The following is a 24,387-nucleotide window of genomic DNA, read 5'->3' as shown; positions in this document are numbered from 1 at the left end:
TGTCTTGTGGTTCAGATGTTTCCTGTAGGGGTCTAGTGAAGGTTCAGCCATTTGGTCTGTCTTTTAGGAAGTAGAATTTTATGGTACCATTGCCGTTTGGGTCTGGATTACTGTTTTCCACCCTTTGATTCCCTCCCCGCCCTCCCATCCACCTTATTGTCTAGTCCATGAGGTGCTTGGTGGGTATGTAAGGCATCTTGGGCAGATTCAGGTTAGGTGTTGCAGATGAGTGAGACTATGTGTCGATTTCTTTTCTGTGATTGGGTAAGTTCGCTGAGAATGATCTGTTCCAGGTTGTTGCAGTCCGGTTCACATTGCTGGTAGAAATCACCCAACCAAGAGCAGCTTCTGGGAAAAAGAGGTTTATTTGGCTTACAGGCTCGAGGGGAAGCTCCACGATGGCAGGGGAAAACGATGGCATGAGCAGAGGGTGGACATCACCCCCTGGCCAACAGAAGATGGACCACAGCAACAGGAGGGTGTGCCAAACACTGGGATGGGGAAACTGGCTATAAAGCCCATAAGCCCACCCCCAGCAATACACTCCCTCCAGGAGGCATTAATTCCCAAATATCCATCAGCTGGGAACCTACCATTCAGAACACCTAAGTTTATGGGGGACACCTGAATCAAACCACCACATTCAGCCCCTGGCCCCCATAAACTGATATCCATACATGATGTAAAATACAATACATTCAGTCTGACTTTAAAAGTCCCCATAGGTTTTATCAATCTCAATGATGTTCATACATCCCCATAGTTCAAGATCTTTTAACTGAGCCATAATACCAAAATATAACCTCAAAAAACCCAGAATGGCACAGAATAAATATTCACACTGCAATAGATGGCATTGGGCATAGCAAAGAAACATTCAACCAATACAAGATTTAAAACAACCAGGGCAAACATCAAACTCTGTAGCTTCAAGTCCAGCAACTCAAACCAGTGACAAATCTTCAAGTCCGATAATTCTAACCAGCAACAAGTCTCTGGCATTCCAATTCCGCCCCTCCAGCTAGGCTACTCACAGTCCTGGGAAACTTCATCGGGCCGGCAGCTCCTCGGCAGCCATCTCATGGTCCCGGCATCTCCACTGGGTCTCCACTGCAAGCCACGGTTCATCTTCATGGCCCCATGGGGTCTCTATGCAGGCAACCAGCAAACCTGCTTCACACTGCCCATGGCCATTTCCAAAACACAAGACCGTGTTGCAAACTCAATGACCCTCTTTCCAGCATTTCTTATACTCCACAATACCAGGTAGGGTGCCAATTTGTTAATCCAGGGGGGAATTAAGCAGACTTTGAAGAACAGGACTCCTTGAGCACTCAGGCCCCTTCAAGAGAGTCTACATTCTTCTTGTTGCCCCAGCACAGGTCAGCTAGCCCAGTCTCAAAGGTTGTAATCTCTCAGTTGCAGCTGAACAGGCAATAGTTCACCCAAAGATTTTTCTTTCTGTGCCATATCCCTCTGCACACACCACTTCATTTCTACGCAAAGCAACCCTGCACAACTTCTCAGGACATGGGCATAAGAGCAAGCTTCTCACACAAACTGCTAGCCCAGTCCAGGCACAGCTCTTTCTCACCCTCATAAGCCAAACCTCACAGTCCATAGTTCTTACTGCCTTCAGGTCTTTCAGCTCTGACCAGGATAGACCATCAAGCTGTACTTACAGCACTGCAAGGCATCTCTTAGGCCAAGGTTTCAACTCCTTCCACATTCCTCTTGAAAATCAGCTTCAAAAGGCCGAAGCCACACAGTCAGGTGTCTATCAGCAACCCCACTCCTCGGTACCACTTTACTGTTGCAGTCCGGTTCGCATTGCTGGTAGAAATCACCCAACCAAGAGCAGCTTCTGGGAAAAAGAGGTTTATTTGGCTTACAGGCTCGAGGGGAAGCTCCACGATGGCAGGGGAAAACGATGGCATGAGCAGAGGGTGGACATCACCCCCTGGCCAACAGAAGATGGACCACAGGAACAGGAGGGTGTGCCAAACACTGGGATGGGGAAACTGGCTATAAACCCATAAGCCCACCCCCAACAATACACTCCCTCCAGGAGGCATTAATTCCAAAATATCCATCAGCTGGGAACCTACCATTCAGAACACCTAAGTTTATGGGGGACACCTGAATCAAACCACCACACAGGTTCAACCATTTTTCCTCAAATTTCTTTATGTCATTTTTTCTTACTGCTGTATAGAATTCCATTGTGTAGATATACCACATCTTTGTTATCCATTCTTCTAATGATGGACATCTGGGTTGATTCCAGCTTTTAGCTATTATGAATTGAGCTGCTACAAACATGGTTGAGCAAATCTCTCTGGCTTTTGGTTTGAAGGTTTTGGGTACATACCCAGTAATGGTATAACTGGGTCTGTTGGTATTTCTATAATCAGCTTTTTCAGGAGTCTCCATATTGCTTTCCAAAGTGGTTGTACCATCCTGCATTCCCACCAACAGTGATTGAGTGTCCCTGCTTCTCCACATCCTCGCCAGCATTTATTTTCCTTTGACCTTTTGATGTTGGCCATCCTTATTGGGGTAAGGTGGAATCTCATAGTTGTTTTAATTTGCATTTCTCTGATGATTAGGGATGATGAACATTTTCTTAGGTGTGTGTTTGCCATTTGTATCTCTTCCTCTGTGAATTGCCTGTTCAACTCTGTGCCCCATTTTGTGAGTGGGGTATATGTCTTCTTATTGTTAAGACTTTTGAGTTCTTTGTAAAATTCGGCTGGGAATCCATCTGGTCCTGGACTCTTCTTTTTTGGGAGGTTTTTTATTACTTTTTCAATCTCCATGAGCGTGACGGGTTCATTGAGGTGGTTGATCTGCTCTGAGTTTAGCTTTGGTAGATGATATGCATCCAGGAATTTATCCATCTCCTCCACATTTTCCAGTTTTGTGGAGTAGAGGTTTTTGAAATAAGTCCTGATGATTCTGCCGATTTCACTGATGTCTGTTGTGATCGCTCCTTTTTCATTTTGAATTTTGTTACTTTGGAGTCTCTCTTTTTTTTGCTTGATCAAATTGGCCAGAGGTTTGTCAATCTTGTTTATTTTTTCAAAGAACCAGCTCTTTGTTTTGTCAATTGCCTTCATTGTTTCCTTGGTTTCCAATTCATTAATTTCTGCTCTGATTTTAATTATTTCTTTCCTTCTGATACTCTTTGGGTTGGATTTTTCTTGTTTTAGCAATGCTTTTAGGTGGATGGTTAGGCTATTGATTTGGGATCTTTCTGTCTTTTTTATGAAGGCATTGAGTGCTATGAATTTTCCCCTGAGGACTGCCTTCATTGTGTCCCATAAGTTTTGGTATGATGTGTTGTCATCGTCATTCAATTCCAGGAATTTTGCAATTTCATTTTTTATTTCATCCACTATCCATTTATTGTTTAAGAGTGTGCTATTCAGTTTCCAGTTGCCGTTGGGGTTCTTGTTGGTTTTTTTGTTGTTGATTTCTAGGACTATAGCATTATGATCTGATATCATGCAGGGAATTATGTTGATATTCCTAAATATGTGGAGGCTATCTTTGTGACTCAGTATATGGTCTATTTTAGAGAATGTTCCATGGGCTGCTGAGAAGAATGTGTAGTATGTGGATTTGGGATGGAAAGTTCTGTAGATGTCTGTTAGGTCTAAGTGCTCTATGGTTTTGTTGAGCTCTCTTACTTCCCTGTTGAGCTGCTGTTTGGATGATCTGTCTATTACTGATAATGGTGTGTTAAAGTCCCCAGCTATGATGGTGTTGGTGGTTATTTCTGTTTTCTTGTCAAGTAGGTTTGTTTTATGAACTGTGGTGCCCCTGTGTTTGGTGCATACAGATTTATGATTGTAATATCCACTTGATGGATTGTTCCCTTTACAAGTAGGAAGTAGCCTTCTTTGTCTTTTTTGATTGTTTTTGGTTTGAAGTCAACTTTATCTGATATTAATATAGCTACACCTGCTTGTTTCTTATTTCCATTTGCTTGGAATATTGTTTTCCACCCTTTCACCCTGAGTAGGTTTCTGTCTTTAGTGGTAAGGTGGGTTTCTTGAAGGCAGCAGATTGAGGGGTCTAATTTTTTGATCCACCCTGTTAGCCTGTGTCTCTTGATGGGTGAATTAAGGCCATTAATGTTTAGGGTGATGACTGTGAGTTTTGATTTGATCCCTGTCATGTTGTGGTGGTAGAGGTGTGTTGGCATTTTCATGGAATTTAATTTTTTTTTTTCTATCTAGTCTGGGTTTGGTTGCTGTGATCTGCTTCTTGTAGGCATTTGTGTTTGGTTATTTGTTTCTTCTCTGTGGAGAATTTCCTGGAGTACTTTCTGTAGGTTTGGTTTTGTGTTCACATAATTGTAAAGCTGAGTTTTGTCATGGAAAGTTTTCCTTTCACCATCTATTATAAGGGAGACTTTTGCCGGGTAGAGTAGTTTGGATTGGTAGCCATAGGTTTTTAGAGTTTGGAGAGTATCATTCCAGGCCCTTCTAGCTTTCAGGGTTTCCATTGAGAAATCTGAAGTAATTCTGATGGGGTTTCCTTTGAAAGTGGTGTGCTGTTTTTCCCTAGCTGCTTATAGGATTTTTTCCTTGGTGTCAATGTTTAGAGTCTTAATGATAATATGTCTTGGGGAGTTTCTCCTTTGGTCTAGTCAGTTAGGAGTTCTGTTTGCTTCTTGAATCTTGATGGGCCTTTCTTTTAAGAGACGAGGGAAGTTTTCTTCAATTATTGTGTTAAATAGGTTCTCCATGCCTGTGGTCTGAAATTCTTCTCCTTCTGGTATTCCAATGATTCTCATATTAGGACAATTACGTGTATCACACAATTCTCTCATGTTCTGTTTACTGGAACTTTTGAACTTACTGAAATTTTTGGACTCTCGAACTGTTTCTTCCATCCTGTCTTCCAGATCAGAATTTCTATCTTCCACTTCGCTGACTCTATTCTTGAGAGCCTCTAGTGAGTTTTGGACTTGTTCAGTTAAGTTTGCATTTTCTACTACTTTCCTATGTATCACTTACATCGCTTTGTCCAGCTCCCTTTTTGTCTCATTTTCTGATTTTCTTGCTGATTCTTGGAAATCATCCTTGCATTTCTTTATGTTTTCATTTACTGTGGCCAGCTGGTTTTTAAGGTCCTCTTTTTTTTCACTCTCCCTCAACTCTCTCAGCTCTCTTTGAATTCCTTCCAGTGTCTTATCTTATTGCTCTAGCTTAGTGATGGTAGCATCCATACGATTATCTATCCTTTGTAGCTTTCCTGTCAGTTCTAGCAGTAGTTTGGTCAGGGTTGCATTGTTCATTGCTTCCACTTGATGTTCTGATCCTAAACACTCTTCTATGTTTTGGTTAGTTGTGATCCTTGTTGGACTGGGTGATCTGTCTGGATTTTCTTCCATTTTATTTTTTGTGTTATTTCTTTTGCACTGTGGTCTACCCATGTCAGTGTATGGCCAGGTAGGTGGGTGGAGCAGCCTGGGATCTAGCTTAATGCGAATCCAAGGCAGCCTGGGGCAGTTGTAAGCAGCCTGGGTTTTTGCTCACTCTTGCTAAAGCCGCCTACCTATAGCCTGACAGGGCCACAAAGTTGCCTGAATTCTCACCCAGTAATGCACCTAAGCTGCCTGCCTTTGAGCTTGAAACGGGACTGAGGTAGCAAGCCCTGAAGGTGCCTAGATTCTGGCTGGGTACCCTGGGGTCTGTAAACAGTCTGTGCTCTTACGCCTCAGGGGAGTGGGGGATGGGTGACGATGTACAGGTAGGGGATGGCAGCTGCACTGGCGCTAGTGACTCAGTGTGGACTTATGTGGCTCTTGCTGTGGGGTGGGCCCGCTGCACGTGCAATTGTAGTGCAGAGGCAGATGATGTGGATACGGAATCAGGACACAGCAGAAGCTGACCGGCAGCAAGTGATGTGAGCACAGCAGCAGGAGATCTGGCAGCCACCTATTCACGGCAGGGGTGGCCCCCACAGGCCTGCGAACCGAGCACCACGTGGCTGGTCTACTCGCAGGATCAGAGAACAAGGGCGAGGTAGGAGGTCTCAGCTTCAGTGCAGCAGGCTGGCAGGCGTGACTGGTGGGTGCCCGATCAGAGCACAGCCATGCAGGATGTGCGTGGGCGGGTGGGCGGAAGGGGGCGCGGGGTGCAATTGTGTGTATGGAGCGAGTGGGGCATGCGGCAGGGGGGGTCGGGGTGCGCCGGGGCACCGGGCAATCAGGGTGGGGTGTGCGGGAGGTGGCAGGGCTCAGGGGGCGCGGGGTGGGGTGCCCTGGAAGGGCGGGGGGCGTGGGGCATTCTGATCAGTTAGGGGGCCATGGGCGCGCTGTTGGTGTGGGGGGGTGCGCATGCAGGGGGGGGTGTGCGGGGCGCGGGGTGTGCGGGGCACGCGGTGGGTCACGGGGTGCGCAGGGGGGCACGGGGGAGCGTGCAGGAGGCGCGGGGGGCTAGGGGCACCAGGCACGTGGGGGGTGCACGGGGTGCGCGGGAAGGGCACAGGGTGCGCGTGGGGGGAGGGGGCACGGGGCACACCAGGGTGCAGGATGCCAAGGGATGCTGCAGGGTGCTCTGGACGTGCGGGGGGGGCGGGGCGTGCGGGGGGGTTGAGGGGGTCGCGTGTGGGGCGCGGGGCGTGGAGGGGGGCAGGGTACGATGAGGCACTCCGGAGCGCAGGACGCGTGGGGGTGGGGCACAGGGGGCGCGGGGCACGCCTGGGCACGCAGGGGTATGCTCGGGATGCGCGGGTGCCCGGGCCGCATGTGGCGGGGGGACAAGGGGCATGCGGGGTGGGTGGCGGGATGCGCCGGGGCGGGGCGCGAGGGGGGGCAGGGAGCGCTTCAGGGTGCACGGGGCTCAGGGCGCAGATGCTCTGGGGCGCGTAGGGGTGGGGGCGCAGGGCGTGCGGGGTGGGGGGGACGCTGCGGGAAGCTGCGGGGTGCTCTGGACTCGCAGGGGGGGCAGGTCACGCAGGGGAGGGGCTCAAGGGGGTTGCGTGTCTTGCAGGGGTTGTGGAGCATGCTGAGGTAAGATGGAGCGCGGGACGCTGCGGGACGCTGCAGGACGCCGTGGGGCACTCTGGACGCCTGGCAGGGGTGGGCGCATGGGGGGGCTCGAGTAGCGCGGGGGTGGGGCGCGGGGCACACCTGGGCGCCCGGCGCGGGACGCTGTGGGGTGCTTGGAGCGCGCCCGCCGCGTGTGGGTAGGGAGCGTGTGGCGCGCGGGGGGGTGGAGCGCGTGGGGGTTGGGGCGTGGGGGGGTTCTCGAGGCGCACGGGGGTGGGGCGTGGGGGTCTGGGGCGCGCGGGGGGGCGTGGGGGCAGGAGGCAGGCCTGGGCGCCTGAGGCACGGGAAGCTTTGGTTCGCTCGTGCTGCGCCTCTGCGTGTGGATAGGGAGCGTGGGGCGCGCTGGGGGGGAGGGGCGCGCTGGCGGTGGCGGGGGTGCACGGGCGTGGGGTGCAGGGGTTGTGGGGTGCGCGGGGCCGCCGGGGCGCGTGGGGCTTGGTGCGTATGGGGCGTCGGGCCGCTGGGGCGCCTGGCCGCCCCTGATGTGGGATTCCCGGCGGGCGGGGTGGCGGGGCGTGGGTCGCGGGGGTGTGTGCTTCCCTCTTTTACCCAGATCTGTGCCCTCCCTCTTCAAAAAGTTCCTAATTTCCCTTGAATACTTACCTTTTTTTTCCCTTGTTGTTTGTAGTGCAGCTAGGGGGTAGCCATCTTGACCGGAAGACTCCCCAATCGAGTTGTTTGGTTTCTTATTACTTAGTCTTGTGAGTTCTTTGTACATTCTACATATTAATCCTCTGCTACATGTATATGTGACAGATTTTCTCCTATTCTGTAGTATGGCTCTTAACTTGATTACTAGTGTTCTTTGTTGTACAAACACTTTTTTAAGAATTTAATGAGGTCCAGTTGATTGATTAGTGTCATTATTTCAGGATAAACTGGAGTTATACTCACAAAGTCCCTGCCTATGCTTATATGTTGAAGAGCTTTCCTTTTTTTTGCTCTAGCCACTTCATAGTTTCAGGGCTGACATTAAGATCTTTGTTCCTTTTTGAGTTGATTCTTATGTATATGTAGAAAGAAAAGGATCTCATTTCCTTCTTCTACCCATTGGTACACAGTTTTCCTGGTACTCTTTGTTCAAGAGGTTGTCTTTCTCCAATAAATATTTTTGGCATTTTTGTCACTGTTTAGATGGCTGTAGCTGCCTGGGCTCACTTCTGGGTCCTCTATTCTGTTCTATTTACCTCCATATCTGTGCTTGTAGCACCACACACAATGTTTTATTACTGCACAAAGAAAAATTAAACCACAAAATTTGCAATAAATGAATGCATCTGTAAAAATTATACTAAGTGATGTACCCAGCCTATGAAATTTAAACACCACATGTTCTGTTTCATATGTTGACTCTTACTTTAAATATAGATTTGAATGTGAGTTAGAGTACATGTCAATAATAGAAGCCAGGGAGATAAAGGGGCCTGAAGGAGGAAGGGGAGGGGAGGACTTCAAGAGAGGGTATAGCAGATACAGATATACAGATATATGGGCTAAGTGGAATTAGGACAGGAAGGTAGAGGACAGGAAGTATTGGGAGGATAGTTAATCAAAACTAAAGGTGTTATATGAATAAGCCATATGGCAACCTACTTCTTTGTTAGCTAGTTAAAAAATATTTAAGTTGAAAAAGGAACACAGTTTGTGCAGAAGTATCCTGTGGGGGCTGGATAATATTGTACCCACTAGCCATAGGTTGTTACAGAAAAGTTTCGGTACAGGGTGGGGTAACTTCCATTGTCAGGGAGGCCCCCAAGGCCCTAAAAGTGACATATACTATTGCCAAGACTTTTGTTTGCTCACAACTAGATGTTAATATCCTATTTCTGAAGATACCCTATGCAGGACACTGTGAAATCAAGCTAGAGATAAGTTGGCCAGCTCTTCCCAGATGACTAGCCATCATAATGATGGAAAGTGCTATGTATCTTTCTAGGAGAGAAAAGCGATCAACAATCTTAGCTAGCAGAGCATGCTGCAAGGTACACAACTGGACTGCCAGGCAAGATGTGCCCATTAGTGTAATAGAGGCATCTATGTTATGGGGGTGACCAATAGTTCTCAGCTTGGTATTGAAGTCTGTTCCACAGGAGAGAATTCGCACATTTAAAACCCATGGTTATGAAGATCATACTCCCTAGAGGAAAGCTACTATTGTGGTTTGGTAAATATGAATATTGTATGCCCACCAAATTGCCCTCTAAATACTTATGTTTATGGACACCTATTTATGCTGCTCTCCCTTTTGATTAGAGATGTTTCTCTTTTCAGATGGCACTGACTGCTGGAGCGACTCAAAACTTATCAGATGCTGAGAAGAGACAGTTGACTAAATGAAACATCTCTATCACATCTTCCAATAGTTCAGGCACTATAGTGGAAGAGATGGAAAAATGAATGTAAGAGCCAAAGGATGAGAGGAGTGTTTAGGAATACTTTCAGACACAGAGAAGCCAGTGCATTCATGACAACAACAACTGCAGCACAAAAAGCGAATATATCAGGCCTGTCTGTACGTTGCTATGGATAATGGAGGAGAGCAACAGCTACAAAAGGACATTAAACTAGAAGAGGGAATAGTAGGAAATAGAGGGGTTTTGTTGAGGGGGATGTGGGAGAGAGAACAGAGGAGGGTGATGGGAAGGGGTTGTGTAAGTTAATACTTTTTGTTTTAATTATAAATGTGAAATAGATATGGAGACTTTTTAATGACTATAGACATTTCATATTTAAAATGTATCAAATACATATACATATATTCAAAATTTGTGTCATCTAATAATATCGTATAAGCAATAAAAAACACAAAGTACTCTTGTTTCACTACCTACTATGCACATAGAATGAGAAATAAATACATAATGTATATAAAAACCCTATGAAAAAGTGATATGAGATGGAAAGGAATCCTGAGAATGTTCTATCAATGCAATTTCAACATTCCTCTATAATGAAAATAAAACAGATGGAACACTGAACTTTATGATAAAACTTATTATTCATTAAAGAATGACACAAAAATGTTGTGACTAGGTCCATTAGACACTACATTGATGTTGATGTTAACATATAAGTGAAAACGAGTAAGTGATTTAAAAAGTGAGAAAAATTTGATTTATGACCTACACAATTGTTGGTATTGACTAGATATGTAATGAAAAGTAAAACAAATAAAAACATCAGTACATCTTCTGGATATGACATAAATAAAACCAGTGTCCTTTTTACATAACATTAATAGCCTATTAGATTTATTTTGCATTGTTCAAAAATGACTCCAGGGTTGCATGCATGGTAGGCAAGCACTCTACCTCTGTATTCCACCAGACTGCAAAATTGCAACTTGAAAGGAATTTAAAAACATCACAAAATTTATATAACACATAAAAATCTGGACCATTGTATATAATTATTCTTTATGAAAGCAAGAGAAATAAAAACACAGGATTCACTATAATGGTGATATCGTGTAAATTTTTTTTTTCTGTCTCATGCTCTGCAGGAAGGACCAGAATATGTGATCATGTGTTGTTGACAATAAAATTTTATTTTAAAATATACAGTATGGTTTTTAAAAACAGCCTTTACAGTACTGTTTACATAAGTAAGTTATATCCTTTAAGATTTTCTTGTTAACATGTAACCAAACAAATTCTAAAATCCTTTGGAGTCCAGGCTAATGTGAAACAGAAATCAGGGGCACTGTGTCTCTTACAAAAAAGTTCTTTTTCTTTGGTCGTAATTTCAGTACCAAATGTGATTTATAATATATTTGTAAATTTAAAATTCCATCTTTATCTTTTTTTGGGGGGTGCGAGGGTGTTGCAAATAACGATCTATTTAAAAAATAAGCAATGTGTTTGCAACTTAAAGACTTTGGAAACAGCCAATGTACTCAAATAAACAGTACATTTAAGCCTTTAATCCCAGCACTAGGGAGGCAGAGGTAGGAGGATCGCTGTGAGTTCGAGGCCACCTGAGACAACATAGTGAATTCCAGGTCAGCCTGAGCTAGAGTGAGACCCTACCTCGAAAATAAATAAATAAAAGTAACATTTGAATCCTTCACATTAATAAAACAGAAAAACAAAAACAACATCTGTCCTCCATCAGAGATTTCCACCTGACTTTAGAGGACAAATTCTCAAAGAATGGTGTCATTGCTCCTCAGGGAAGGATGGGAACCCAGCTTTACTTAGTTCTGCTCCTAAGCCCTGGGCCCACTTCATCTGTCCCCGCCCTTAGGTAGAGGACTGGAGCCCCGCCCCTGGTCAGCCCTGCTCCTCCCTGGCGCTTCCGTAAAGGCCCAGGGGAGCCCTTGGCAAGGCGGCCCGCAGAGTTCCGCGGCTGAGCAGCCCGCTTTCCCCGACCGCGAGTCGCCTGCGCCCGCCGCCGAGCCCCGCAAGGCGGATCCTGCGGTGCGAGCAGTCGGGTCATCGCAGGTCCTCGTCGCGGCTCGGCTCGGCTCGGCTCGGCTCGGCTCGGCTCGGCTCGGCTCGGCTCGGCTCGGCTCGGCTCGGCTCGGCTCGGCTCGGCTCGGCTCGGCTCGGCTCGGCTCGGCTCGGTGCGGCGCGGCGCGGCTCGGCGCGGCTGGGCTCGGCGCGGCTCGGCTCGGCTCGGAGCTCCTGCGCGCTGCCTGCCAGCCAATCCGCTCTTCCGGGGTGCCCTTTGACCCCGTGCCTGCAGACTGGAGGTGCGGAAGAGTAGGGGTGCAGCCACGACCGCCAGTTACTCCAGATTCTGTCTAGGTTAGTTTCCATGCCTTCCTCCCGCTGGCCAGGGTCCCTACCCGCCCCTTTCCGTGTCCGCCCCGGGTCCCACTGAGGTAAAGTCCGGCTCGCCTTGGCCGCGGCTGCGACGGGCATGGGCCCGCGGGCCTGGCGACACGAAGCTCGCCCTCGCTGCCCTGAGGGTGCCCGATGCATCCGGGAGGCGAGCGGGCTGCCAGTGACCTCCCCACGCGCGCTCACTGCAGACTCCATTCTGGCCTTCTTGCAGCCCTGCGGGGCGAGGCTTTCTCTTTCTGTATTTTGCTAAGAACCGGTCGGCAGCAGCGAGGTAGAAAGAGAAAGAAAGAGAAGGGAGAGAGAGCGAGCATGTGTGTGCATGTGTGTCCGGCCTTGCATCATGCCGATCCCAGCGGGAATCTGGGGGAGGGCTGAAAAAGAACTGCCTCTAAGGAAGCTGCCTGTTGTTTGTCTGAGTTAAACATACAAAGGAGACGGGAAGATAGTCTGCTCAAGTGAAACTTTGTAGGCTGCAGGAGAAAGAAAATACAAAATAGCATCCAGAGTTTGGTGATATTAGTTCATGTTTTCAAATCACGTTCATGGCAATACAATTGTACAATTCTTTCTGAGCTCTATGTAAGCCCTGTAAAGGACAGTGCCGAGAGTTTCCTGAGTGTATCACCAACAAATAAATACAATATGTGACTTCATATTACGTGCAGGCTACAGTTTATGCAGAGAAAACCACTTATCCTTTCTAAGTTGATCAGGACCTTCCATATCACAAAAATTACTGTGGCAAGTTCACCAAACAGTTTCTGATAACTTGTAGGAAGACAGTAGTATTGGCCAAGAACTTTGCTTCTGGACTTTGCCCTTAGAGTTTGCTTAACTTCTGGGCGAGTGATTGTCATTTGCTGTCCAGAAGCTTTGAAAAAGTTCCTAGGTACTCAGTTTCATAACGTGTAACATATTCTTAAAGAGAAGTTCCTCTTCTCAGGTTGTTGTGAAGAGAAAAATGACCTATCAGGTTGTGACTACTGGATTTGTGTAGCAAGTGACATGCAACACATTTTTAAAGTAAAAATGACCTGGGGGAGTTTTAGTACAGAAACTGATTCTGAAATTTCCAAATGTATTCTACCATTAGTACTACTTCTAGTTACTTCACCAGCATAAAATTAGAATAAAATTTATTGAGTTATATAATAACATCAAATGCTTTTTAATAGCACACTACTTCAGGGTCATTGGGTCTCTTAGATGGGTGGAAATGGCCAATAATTTTTATTAGATCTCCATATCACAAAACACAAAATAGAAACCATAGTTACAAAAGAACCTATTATGTAAACAAGAATAATGAAACTGCCCTTTGATTAGAACACACTTTCAGTCTTCATAACCTCAAAGTGATTTTTAGAACCTACATCTGTGATTGGTAGCTTTTCTTTTAAATCTCTCTAATGATGAAACCTTTTTCTTCAGCTGAAGATAATTAAACAGTTCCTCTCCCCATTTCCTGTAAGAATATGGTATATTTTAGGTTTCAAGAGTTATTGTCTTGTCACAATTTTGAAAATGTTAACTTGTATTTAGATGAATTTCCAAATTACCAAACCTCCATGACCTCCTATGTAATGTTGAGTATAGACTATAAACATTAAGTATGCATGTAGTCAGTAGAAGCTGCTTATAGGAATATTGTCCAAATATATAGCAGTTTCAAAAACAGGAGTTCCTGGGGCTGAAGAGATGGCTCTGAGGGTATGTGCATGTAAACTATATCCTCAGTCTATATTCTGGATTTTGACTGTTTACCAAACACCTGTCTTTTATCATCATCATAAATAATTACTGGTGCTTAGTGATACACAACTTTGATAATTTTAACTGTTCATAGTGACAGGAATCTATAAGTGAAATAACTTTCCAGTAGGAAAAACAAACTTAAACATCAGAAATAAGGTTGGGATATAGCTATAGCCAGTGGAAATTGAAATGGTGACTTATCTACAGTGACAGGATAACCATTTTAAAAGCATGAATTAAGTAATATAAGAAGAAAAGAGAAAGAGACTAACTTAAGAAATTTCAGGCAAGAAGAAAGGGAAAAAATATGAAAAGGGTAACTGTGTAAGTTGCATATGTTAATTTGCTTCATTATAGTAATATTGTCTATTTGCATCCCTTAGCATCATGTTGTATACCTTAATAACAATAGAATAAAAATTTTTAGTGACAAAAAAGGGAAAAAATAGGCAGCTTCCGTTAATGCAAATTTTGTTTCTGCATTCAGGGATAGATTTGGAAAGCATTTTTTTTAAAGCATGAAATGATTTATATATCTGTAACTTGGAAATTTGGGGACAATAAATTAGAGCAGCAGCCCAAGGTGATTATATCATCCTGTTATTCCCATCCAGTGAATGGGGCTGGCCACATTCCCATACACAATAATTTCATTTCCTGACCATTGCATTCATGACCTCACAGCAGTTATTGTTACCTGCACAAGACCTGCATATTATTATTGAGTCTGTCGTTATTTGTCAGGCTGGAGGGATGACCAAGGGAAATTCTTGTGCAAGCATGAAGGCCTGAAGAGGCCATATAGAACACTTGATTTAAATCTAGTCCTGGTCACATGCATCTGTAGCCCCAGTCCTGTGTAGGAACAGAGACCTGAGGACGGCCAGAGGTAGGAGATGACAAGCTCTTGGATCAGAAAGATACTCTCATCCAAATAGAACCAGTGGAAGAACAGTGAAACAGGACACTTGACCTTCCACTCCAGCCACCACAGGTGAGTGCATGGGCTGTCATATGGGTACATACATTTGCAACACACACATGCACTCATGCATGCATGTACTCATATGGAGAAAAAAATTATGGAAGGAGGAGGGCAATAAGATGACATCAAGTTGAAAAGTGATAGTGGAAGGGTACAGAAGAAAGTAATGGGAGGGATTATGATTAAAATACATTATGTATGTGTATGAAAATTATCGTAACAAGTTTGTTAAGAAAGTATGTTCCTTTCCGGGAGTTATCCAGTGCAAATCCTGAACTGTGTAAATTGACCCTTCTCAGAAGTAAGCAGATGTCAGAGTAGGAGTTTATGAACTACACTTTCTACTGGAATTCTTTTTATTAACTTTCAAATAATTTTTAGGCTTCAAAAGTTGCAAAAAGTATACACAATTCACAATTATGTATTTTTCCTGTATTTTTACCCAATGATAACATTTTATAGTTGCTTCTAATTATACACATATACACACTTACATGTTACATTTTTATAAGCACAGTAATTCCTAAACTTCAGGAGATAGATTAGTTCTAGGAACTCCCTTAGATACAAGCATTGATAGATGCTTGTTTTTTGTATAAAATTGTGCATAAAACTTACATTCTTCCTCTTATATGCCTTTTATTATGTTTGGATTACATATTTTATCTAATAGAGTATCACTGCTATATAGTTTTTGTCCTAAGTTCTAAAGATAGTAATGACAAGAATAAAAGTATACAGATGCAAGTTTTTGATCCAGTATTTTCTACCTATGGTTGATTGAACCATGGATGCAGATATACACATTATATACAATGCATATGTTTGCATATATACCTGTGTATGTGTGCTTATATGACTATTGTATTTTTCTGAAATTTCTTCATGGAGTGATAAATGAATTTTTGAACAGATCCTAAAGCAGTGATTCTGTTTCATTTTAGGTATAACCCCTCTGGAGAATCTCATATATATATATGTATATATCTAAATACCCAAAATTAACCTTGTTTATTTGTTCAGGATTGTGTTTGTTAGTTTCCCACTTTTTATGCTTTTTTTTGTATTAGATAATTCTAATGATCTAATTAGAAGCTCTCCTCAAAGTTTTACTCCCTCACAGATGATTGATAATTCAGTTTGTTAAGACTTTGTCTGTTAGTCCATTATGTACTAATATAATAAGCTATGTAAAGTCATAAAGAGGTAAATTATTTTCTCAAAATTCTGAATGAATGGGAAGTCCAATATCAAGGTACCAACTCTGGCGAGGGATCTCTGCTTTCAAGATGGCTTCTTATTAGTGTTTGCATCCTCTGAAGGGGAGGTGCTCAGGAAAGCAAACCTACTCCCACAAGTCCTTTTATAGCACTATTAATTTATTGATGAAGGATGGAGCCTTCACGGTCTAAACATCTACCATCATACTCTACCTGTCAGCAATATTGAGTAAAATATTATGTTTCTAACCCATGAATTTTTGGGGACACATTCACATTATATCTGGTTGTTGTCAGAATACATAATTTTTAATTATTTTTATAATTATTGTCATTTAAAAAATATCATTCTCCATTTTTAAGTATCACTTAAAATGTATAATTATTCCCTTTTAGTTTAAGAGTTTATTTTTCAAATTCTACTTTATAGCCAGTCTTTAATGTACTCATAAATATTTCCTTTTTTCTAAACTTTGATTTGAAAATTTTATACTTAGGCTTAGAAATTTGATTCCACATACATGGAATTTTTACTTTCTATATTCAATACACACAGCAATTGTTCAATTTACTAAAATACTTTTCATTTTATTTAATAAAATTCTTAAAAGTGTATACCTTACTAAGTGTAATTGCCATGCGGTTGGTGATATTTTTTTTTGTCAGTACTGCCTTTTGCAGTATATATGTCCTTTTAGATATCAGTATGTAGCAGAATAATCTTTTACTAACTTTAACATAATGGTTGGGTTTCATTTTTAAATCAAAAAATTATTTTTATTTGAGAGAGGGAGTGAGAGAGAGAGGGGCAGATACAGAGAGAGAATGTGCATACCAGAGCCTTCAGCCACTACAAATACACTGCAGACACATGTGCCACTTTGTATATCTGGCTTATGTGGGTCCTGGGGAATTGAACCTGGGTCATTTGGCTTTGCAAGCAAACACTTTAACTGTTATTAAGCCATCTCTCCAGCCCTGGGTTTTCATTTTTTAAAAATACATTAGGAAATATTGTTGCTGCCACTTACCCACTTACTCTGATCTCAGTGTCTCTCCCCCTCCCTCTGTTTTCTTCAAAAAAACTGCAGCAAAACATTTATTATTTGGATTGAAAGTATGTCATCATGGCAAAATTTCGTAGAAGGACTTGCATCATCTTGTCACTTTTTACTCTCTTTATTTTCTCTCTGATGATGGGCTTGAAAATGCTAAAGCCAAGGGCAGCCACTTTTGGAGCTCCTTTTGGACTTGATCTTCTCCCAGAACTTCATCAACAAAGTATACATTTGGAGAAAAAAACTGATTCACAGAAGAGTGACAGAATCAACATTGAAACAAATACCAAGACTGTAAAATCTGCTAGAATTACTATGAAGCCTTCCAGAGCCTCAGAACCAACTGTGGAAGAACTACCACCTCTGAATTACTTTTTACATGCATTTTATTATAGCTGGTATGGGAATCCACAATTTGATGGTAAATATATTCATTGGAACCATCCTATCTTGGAACATTGGGACCCAAGAATAGCCAAGAATTATCCCCAGGGACGGCACAATGCTCCTGATGACATCGGCTCCAGCTTTTATCCTGAGTTGGGAAGTTATAGCTCCCGGGATCCTTCTGTCATAGAAAATCACATGCGACAAATGTGCTCAGCTTCAATTGGTAATTATTTCATTTCATTTATATGTATATGTGTATAGGTAATTACAGTGGACTATTAAATTACTAGTCAATATTGTTGTATTGTTCACTTTTCCTCCAAATTAAACTGTTTATTTGTCCTGTATTTTTGTTTTTGTTTTTGTTTTCAGTACTGGAGATTGAACTCATAACATCATGTATGTTAAGTAAGCACTCACCATGAGTTTTAATTTTTTGTTTTGTGACAGAGTCTCCCTTACGTTGCCCAGGCAGGCTTTGATCATCCTGTTTCAGGACTGAGTAGCTGAGATTATTGACCTGTGTAAACAGACCTGGCTTATATGGGTTCTTTAAATTATAGGGAACCACTTTGTAAAATTGCTTTTAAAATGTGTTGTTTACTTCATAAACTTTAGGGAGTATTTCCAGATATATTATTATTTTTTACTTAACTGAATTTTGTCATTAATGATTTTCATATGATACAGAGAATTGTCTCATTGTTTTAAATACATTACAATCACAAAGTAAAATACCTGTATAATCCAAAAGGTCTCATCACTAACCAGGCTTAGTGGTGCATGTCTATGCCTCCAGCACTCAAAAGGCTGAGGCAAGAGGATTGTGAGTTTCATACCAGCCTGGGCAGCATAGTAAGATCCCTACCAGAAAGAAAAAGTATCATTATGATTGCCTTATTCAACCTGTTCCCCTCACCCAATCTTGTTCTAATTTCTCACTGGAAAGTAGTTGATTGTTCTATCCCCTGTATTTGTTCCAACTTTAAAAGTCCCCATAGTTTTTATTGATTCTATAACTGACCAAACATCCCCACAGTCCAGGATCCCTTAACTGTCAGCCTGTAAAACCAGAAACACATAATGGCACAGAGTAGGCACAGTCAGCTGGCTGTGTATGTTTGTCTGCTTTTGCTTAGCATGTTATTTTGAAATGCACCTATGTGATTGCTGAATTAGCAGTTTAGTCAGTTTTTGAGATGTATTCTACTGTATTTGCCTGTGCAGTCTTCTGTTATAATTTGGTTTTGTTTCTTAGTTTTAAAAACTCTCCTAACAGTCTCTTCCTTTTAAATTTTTCTGCTTTTAAAATTTTTGCTTAATGTAATGATATGATTTTAAATGTTCCATTTTTCTATTTTCTACTTGTCCTATCTGTTTATGCCTCTTTCCCCCATATTTTCTCTACCTTCTATGACAATAAGTGTGTCATTCACTTCATTCTTATTCTTCTCTGGCCTAGAACATGTATGCATTGCTGTTATTCATCTGATAAGTGTGCTAGCATTTGTGTTCTACACTTTGAACTTAACTGAGGACAAGTGATAGATAATTCTGTTTATTGTTATCCAGCCTTCCTTGGATTAATGTTCTCTTTCTTCTGGTATTCCAGATTCTTGGATTCTGTAGTCATGTTGTTCTTACAATGACAACATATTAGTGGTATCTGAAAACAATTCATACTTTTAGATTTCCCTGTGTAAAGTTCCTCTGAGCCAGTTCAGTTTTGTCAGTGTTCCTGGTTGTTATAGGACCTTAAGACGACCTTGAATATCCTCACATTTTCTAGTTCTACATGGATCATTAAACCTGTTGAGGAGAAATACACACATAAAGGAAGCATATAAATAATATATGAGTGTCCTGCTGTAGTGTAGTTTGTGATTAGGAAAGAAACTTTCAGTTCGTTACAACTTGTACCAATCTAATGTCTAAAAATTTTCTGCCATATGTTACTTTATTGCTGTAACAGATACATGAATATGATTAATTCTAAACATTGACAATAATGCAGTTGTTTTTACTTTAAATGCTTCCAGTTTTACTATGGATGCAGATATTTCAAGTTTTTGAATATTGTTTGGCAGAATATTTTTAAAAATATACTTGATAATAAAATAGCAAATAACCTATAAGTAAAGTAGTTCTCAATTTATTAAATATTGAATTATAGTCATTTTTATAGGGCAAAGATTTTTAAAATACTGATACAAATTCTATATTCTATATTATTTATATGTTAGCTTAGGCAGGAAGTGGAACACTAGGGTCTCCTGCCAATGCAAACAAATTCTAGATGCATATGCCACATTGTGCATCTAGCTTTACATGGGTCATGGGAGATTGAAGGTGGGCTGTCAGGCTTTGCAAGCAAGCATCTTTAACTGGTGAGTCATCTCCCCAGCTCCCACAAATACTGTTTTAATCCTTGGAGTTGCACTGACTTGGACATGTTTGTCAGGTGAAGGCAGGCTACTTATGTGTGGGTACCTGTTCCACTGACAAAAGTGAAGTGTTGCAGTTATATTTGAATTTTTCTCTCTATTTAGAGCTAACACTGTCTGCTTTACGCTGTTCAATGTTTCCGTGCTATGCATCTACATTCTTGTTTCCTCTTGTTGGATTGATCCCTTTTTCAATACCTTGCACTCCGGTTCTTTCTGCAGTTTTGATATAAAGTCCATTTTCTCTCTTGTATGCGTAGCTGCTCCTGTTTACTTGGTGTTAGCGGCCTAGTATCCTTTTTACCACTTCACCTGCTGTATGTGTTTTAACTTCTTTACTGTTGAGCTGAGGTTACTGTGTGTCATAATATTGCTGGGCATGTTTTGCGTCTTTTCATTAGGGGATTTAATCCACTTGCATTTAAGTTAGTAGAGGCAAGTAAAGTCACACTGTTTTCATTCTGTTTAGTTTTTTTTTTTTACTTTGTGTGTTTTGTATAATTTTTGTTCCTTCTCTTATATTTGCAGCTTGGTGGTTTTCTATATTGATAGGGGTTTATTTTCTTCTGTCTGTCTGCTCTATGTTGAGTGCTTGTTGATGTGTTCTCTCACAGTGATTATTACATTTTCATTGTAGTGTGGAGCTCCGTCAGGATTTCCAGTAGAACTGATGTGGAGGGAGAATGTGTACAATCAGCTTTTGCTAGCTTTGTAAGTCTTAATTTATGAAAGATGTCTTTGCTGGGTATTGTTGGTTGGAATTTTTCTTTTGATTTCAGGACATTAAATATGTTGTCTTATTATCTCCTGGCCTATGAGGGTACTACTGAAAAGTCATCTAGGTCATTGTTGACTCCATGATAAGTGACTTAATAGATTCTTCCCACCTTAATAATTTGTCCTCTTTTACTTTGAACAGTTTGACTATCTGATAACTCAGAAAGGATCCTTTCTCAAGACTGTTACAGGTCCTTTAAACCTCCTGGGTTTGGTTGTCCATATCTTTCTCTTTGGTGAAGGTTTTAGTAATTACTTGTGCAACACTGACAGTTTAATGGCTTGCACACTTAATGATATCCATAAGTCTTGAAGTTTTTCTTTGCGCTATTTCTTATCCTTTTATTTTCAGGATAAGAAAGCTCATTGGCAGCAGACTGGGCAGTAACCAGCATACCATCTGTGGCTGCTGTTTCTTGCTAATATGACTGTGTTACTTCATAATGCCTACTGTTAACTCAGAAATTCTTCTGTTTGGTCACTTCTACTGCCAAGGCTCCCAACTGTATTATTGTGTGTGTGTGTTGCATACATGTGTATGTATGCTTGTCTGTGTGCAGGAGCACATGTGTATGCAGGTGTGTGTGCATACATGTAGAGACCAAAGGACAGCCTCAGACGTTATCCTCAGGAATGCTGTCTTCTTTTCTTGTGTGTGACAGAGTCTCTCACTGGCTTGGAATTTATTATTTAGTCTGAACTAGCTGGTCACCAAGTCCCAGGATCTTCCTGCCCAGCACTGGGATTACAGGCACATGCTACCATGACTACCATTTTATGGAAGGACTGAGGACTAAACTCAGCTCCTCATGCTTGCAAGTCAAGTACTTAATGACTGAGCTATCTTCCTAGCCCCCAGCTGTATTTTTTATGTCATTTATTTTGTTTCTTATCTCTAAGGTTCCTGATTGATTCTTTTTGTCATGTTTCTTGGCTGAATTTCTAAGTCAAATCTGAAGCTGTTCCTTGTAAGTTCATTAAATTTCCTGTCTATTTTCTCTTGTATCACATTATTTCATTGAATTCACTCTTCTGTGTTCTGTTTGAGGCTATTCATTGATTTCTTTTTTTTTTTTTTTTCTGTCTATGGCTAAAGAGCTATTATGTTTCTTGGAGGATATCATATTCCCTTATTTCTTTCCTGTCAGATCTCTGAATCTGATGGGTCAGTTACCTCCAGCAACTATGTAAGGTAGCTTTGGTAGAAAAATAGGTTTAGCTTCCATGGACCCTACAGTGTTAGCTGGATGTGATGCTGTGATTGATTGATTTGGTTTCTGATGGTCATTGTGTAATGTAAAGTTTTTTGTTTTAGCCTGGGATCAGCATTGGTGCTATGGTATTGCCTAGGTTGCAGAGGCTGTGGGACTCTGTTGCCAGACTGTTTGTAATCCTGAAACAAGGAGGGTTGGCAGGTAGCCCAGTGATGTCCCTGGTCTGGGATGACAGTCAGTTTCATGGTAATTTGAGAGTAGGACAACACCTTGTGAGCCTAGGTAGATGTGTCACCCACTGCCAAGTAGTGATGTGATGTGCATGTTACTCTTTGTGGTAGCATGAGAGCCAGGCTGTACCACTGTGGAAGAGAAGACATTTACCTTTAGTGTCTGATGCTGCTGCAGTGACTAGAGGCCCCTGGGGCTTTCTTGCTCAGAGAAATTGCCCATATTATTTCTAGAGCTTGAGATGCTTGGGTGAGTAGAGCCACAGGTCTTCTCCTCATGACTTTATTACCCTAATAAACAATGTTTAATTGCCACATGAGGTCACCAAGCTCCTGTAAGCCTTTGTGGACCAAGCCACTCAGAACAGACTGACCCGAACTACCCTTCCTACATCCCTCGTTCCCTTACTCCTCCTCTCCCTTCTTCCCTCCCCTCTTCCCTCCATTTCTCTCTCTCTCCTTTCCTTCCCTCCCCTCCCTCCTTCTCTTCCTCCCTTTCTTCCTTCCCTTCTACTCTTCTTCTTCTATTCTTTTTTATTTAACTTTTACCTTATTTTTTTTCTTTTTTTTTAAATGGGCAGTACTATTCTAAATAAAACTTTTTAAAATTTTTTATGTTTTCTGTCATACTGGTATTTGAAAATACATATATTGAGCTTATTTTTGTGCTTGAGATAAACTGCTTTATTAACTTTAGGAATATTTCTGTCATTCTAAACAAATAAAAGTAATTTTGTGTCATTCCAGTCAGCATAGTATATCACTTCTTTTTTTGTGACTGTTACTTTCAGTGGGATAAGAACATGGTGTGGTGAGGGAGGACAGTCTGGCTTGTTTTGGATCACACATGAAATGCAGTCAGTCTTTCCTCTCTGATGATAACTGTAGTTTTTGTTATTTCTCAAATGAAAGAACTTCATTTCTGTGTCTAGTGCTGACACTTTTGTCATGTTAGATTATGTCAGGTGATTTTCCTACATCTATAAACATGATTTCCCTCCACTTTTTCTTTACTGTGGTATTTTATGTAGATAATTTTTTGTTTTGTTGTATTTTGTTGTTTTGTTTTTAAAGATAAGGTCCCACTTTAGACCAGGCTGACCTGGAACTCACTCGGTTGACCCAGGCTGGCCTCTAACTCACAGCAGTCCTCCTACCTCTGCCCACCAAGTGCTGGAACATAATCTCCTGGCCAACATCAGGTGGACAACAGCAACAGGAGAGTGTGCCAAACAATTGCTCGGGGAAGTTGGCCAGATTGGGCTAAAGGCAGTTTGTGTGAGAGTTTGTGCTCTTATGCTCACATCCTAAGAACTTCTGCAGGTTTGTGTTGCATAGACATGGACTGGTGTGAGCAGAATATGACTCAGAAAGAAATGAAACTGAAACTGCTTCTCATTCAGCTGTAATTGTTTGAGAGATTACAACCATTAAGATTGGGCCAGTTGTTCTGCATTGGGACAACAGGAAGAAAGCAGGCTGTCTTGAAAGGGCCTGAATGGTAAAGGAGTGTCCTGTTCTTCAAAGTCTGCTTTTTCATGTCCTCCCCTGGATTAATGAATTGGCAGTCCACACAGTACTATGGAGTATAATAAATGCAGTAAAAACAGAGTCATTGTATTTGCAACATGATATTTTTTTTGCAAATGACCAAAGTCTTTGTGAAGCAGTCTTGTTGGATTACCTGCATGGAGATCTGATGGTACTGTGAGGATGAACTGTGGGTTATAGTAGAGACCCAGTGGAGGTGCCAGGCCTATGGGAGGGCTGCCAAGAAGAGCTGCCAGCACCAGATTAAAGTTTTTTTGAGGTAGGGTTTCACTGTAGTTCAGGCTGACCTGGAATTCACTATGTAGTCTCAGGGTGGCCTCAAACTCACTGCAATCCTCCTACCTCTGCCTCCCGAGTGCTGGGATTAAAGGAGTGCACCACCACACCCAGCTCAGATTAAGTTTTCTGTGTGAGTAGCATAGCTGGAGGGGTGGAATTTGAACTTCATAAACTAGTCACTGCTTAGAATTGTCAGACTTGGAGATTTGTCGTTGACTAGAGTTTTTGGACTGGAGCCACAGAGTTTGATGTTTGCTCTGTTTGTTTTAAATCTTGCATTGGGGCTGAAGAGATGGCTTAGCAGTTAAGTACTTGCCTGTGAAGCCTAAGACCCCAGTTCGAGGCTCGATTCCCCAGGACCCACATTGGTCAGATACACAAGGCGGCACATGCATCTGGAATTCATTTGCAGTGGCTGGAGGCCCTGGCGTGCCCATTCTCTCTCTTTCTCTGCCTCTTTCTCTCTCCCTCAGTTGCTCTCAAATAAACAAATAAAATAAACAATTTTTTTTTTTAAAATTTGCATTGGTTGAATATTTCTTTACTATGCCCAGTGTTATCTTTTACACTATGAATATTCATTCTCTGCCATTATGCTTTGTTTTTGTTTTTGTTTTGGTATTATGGCTCA

The 24,387-nt window shown here is 42.1% G+C and overlaps 1 protein-coding gene across 4 annotated transcripts in view; it reads left to right on the top strand.

Annotated features, from left to right (window-relative positions):
• The first annotated feature begins 11,670 nt into the window (after positions 1–11,670).
• The window catches only part of Manea (mannosidase endo-alpha), a 39,226-nt gene continuing 26,509 nt past the window's right edge, over positions 11,671–24,387 (top strand). The window contains exons 1-3 of one of the 4 annotated variants that reach the window (XM_045154567.1): positions 11,671–11,814; positions 14,456–14,602; positions 17,031–17,484. In XM_045154567.1, coding sequence (XP_045010502.1) covers positions 17,187–17,484 — 298 coding nt within the window. In that variant the 5' untranslated portion in view covers positions 11,671–11,814; positions 14,456–14,602; positions 17,031–17,186. Of the gene's footprint in view, positions 11,815–14,352; positions 14,603–16,904; positions 17,485–24,387 lie in introns of all 4 variants that reach the window. The other 3 variants (XM_045154565.1, XM_045154566.1, XM_004663652.2) reach the window with 3 other exon arrangements.

This window comes from Jaculus jaculus, chromosome 7 (genome assembly GCF_020740685.1).
Source record: "Jaculus jaculus isolate mJacJac1 chromosome 7, mJacJac1.mat.Y.cur, whole genome shotgun sequence".
In the NCBI taxonomy this organism is placed as follows: domain Eukaryota; kingdom Metazoa; phylum Chordata; class Mammalia; order Rodentia; family Dipodidae; genus Jaculus; species Jaculus jaculus.
This window is presented reverse-complemented; position numbering and strand designations above follow the sequence as displayed.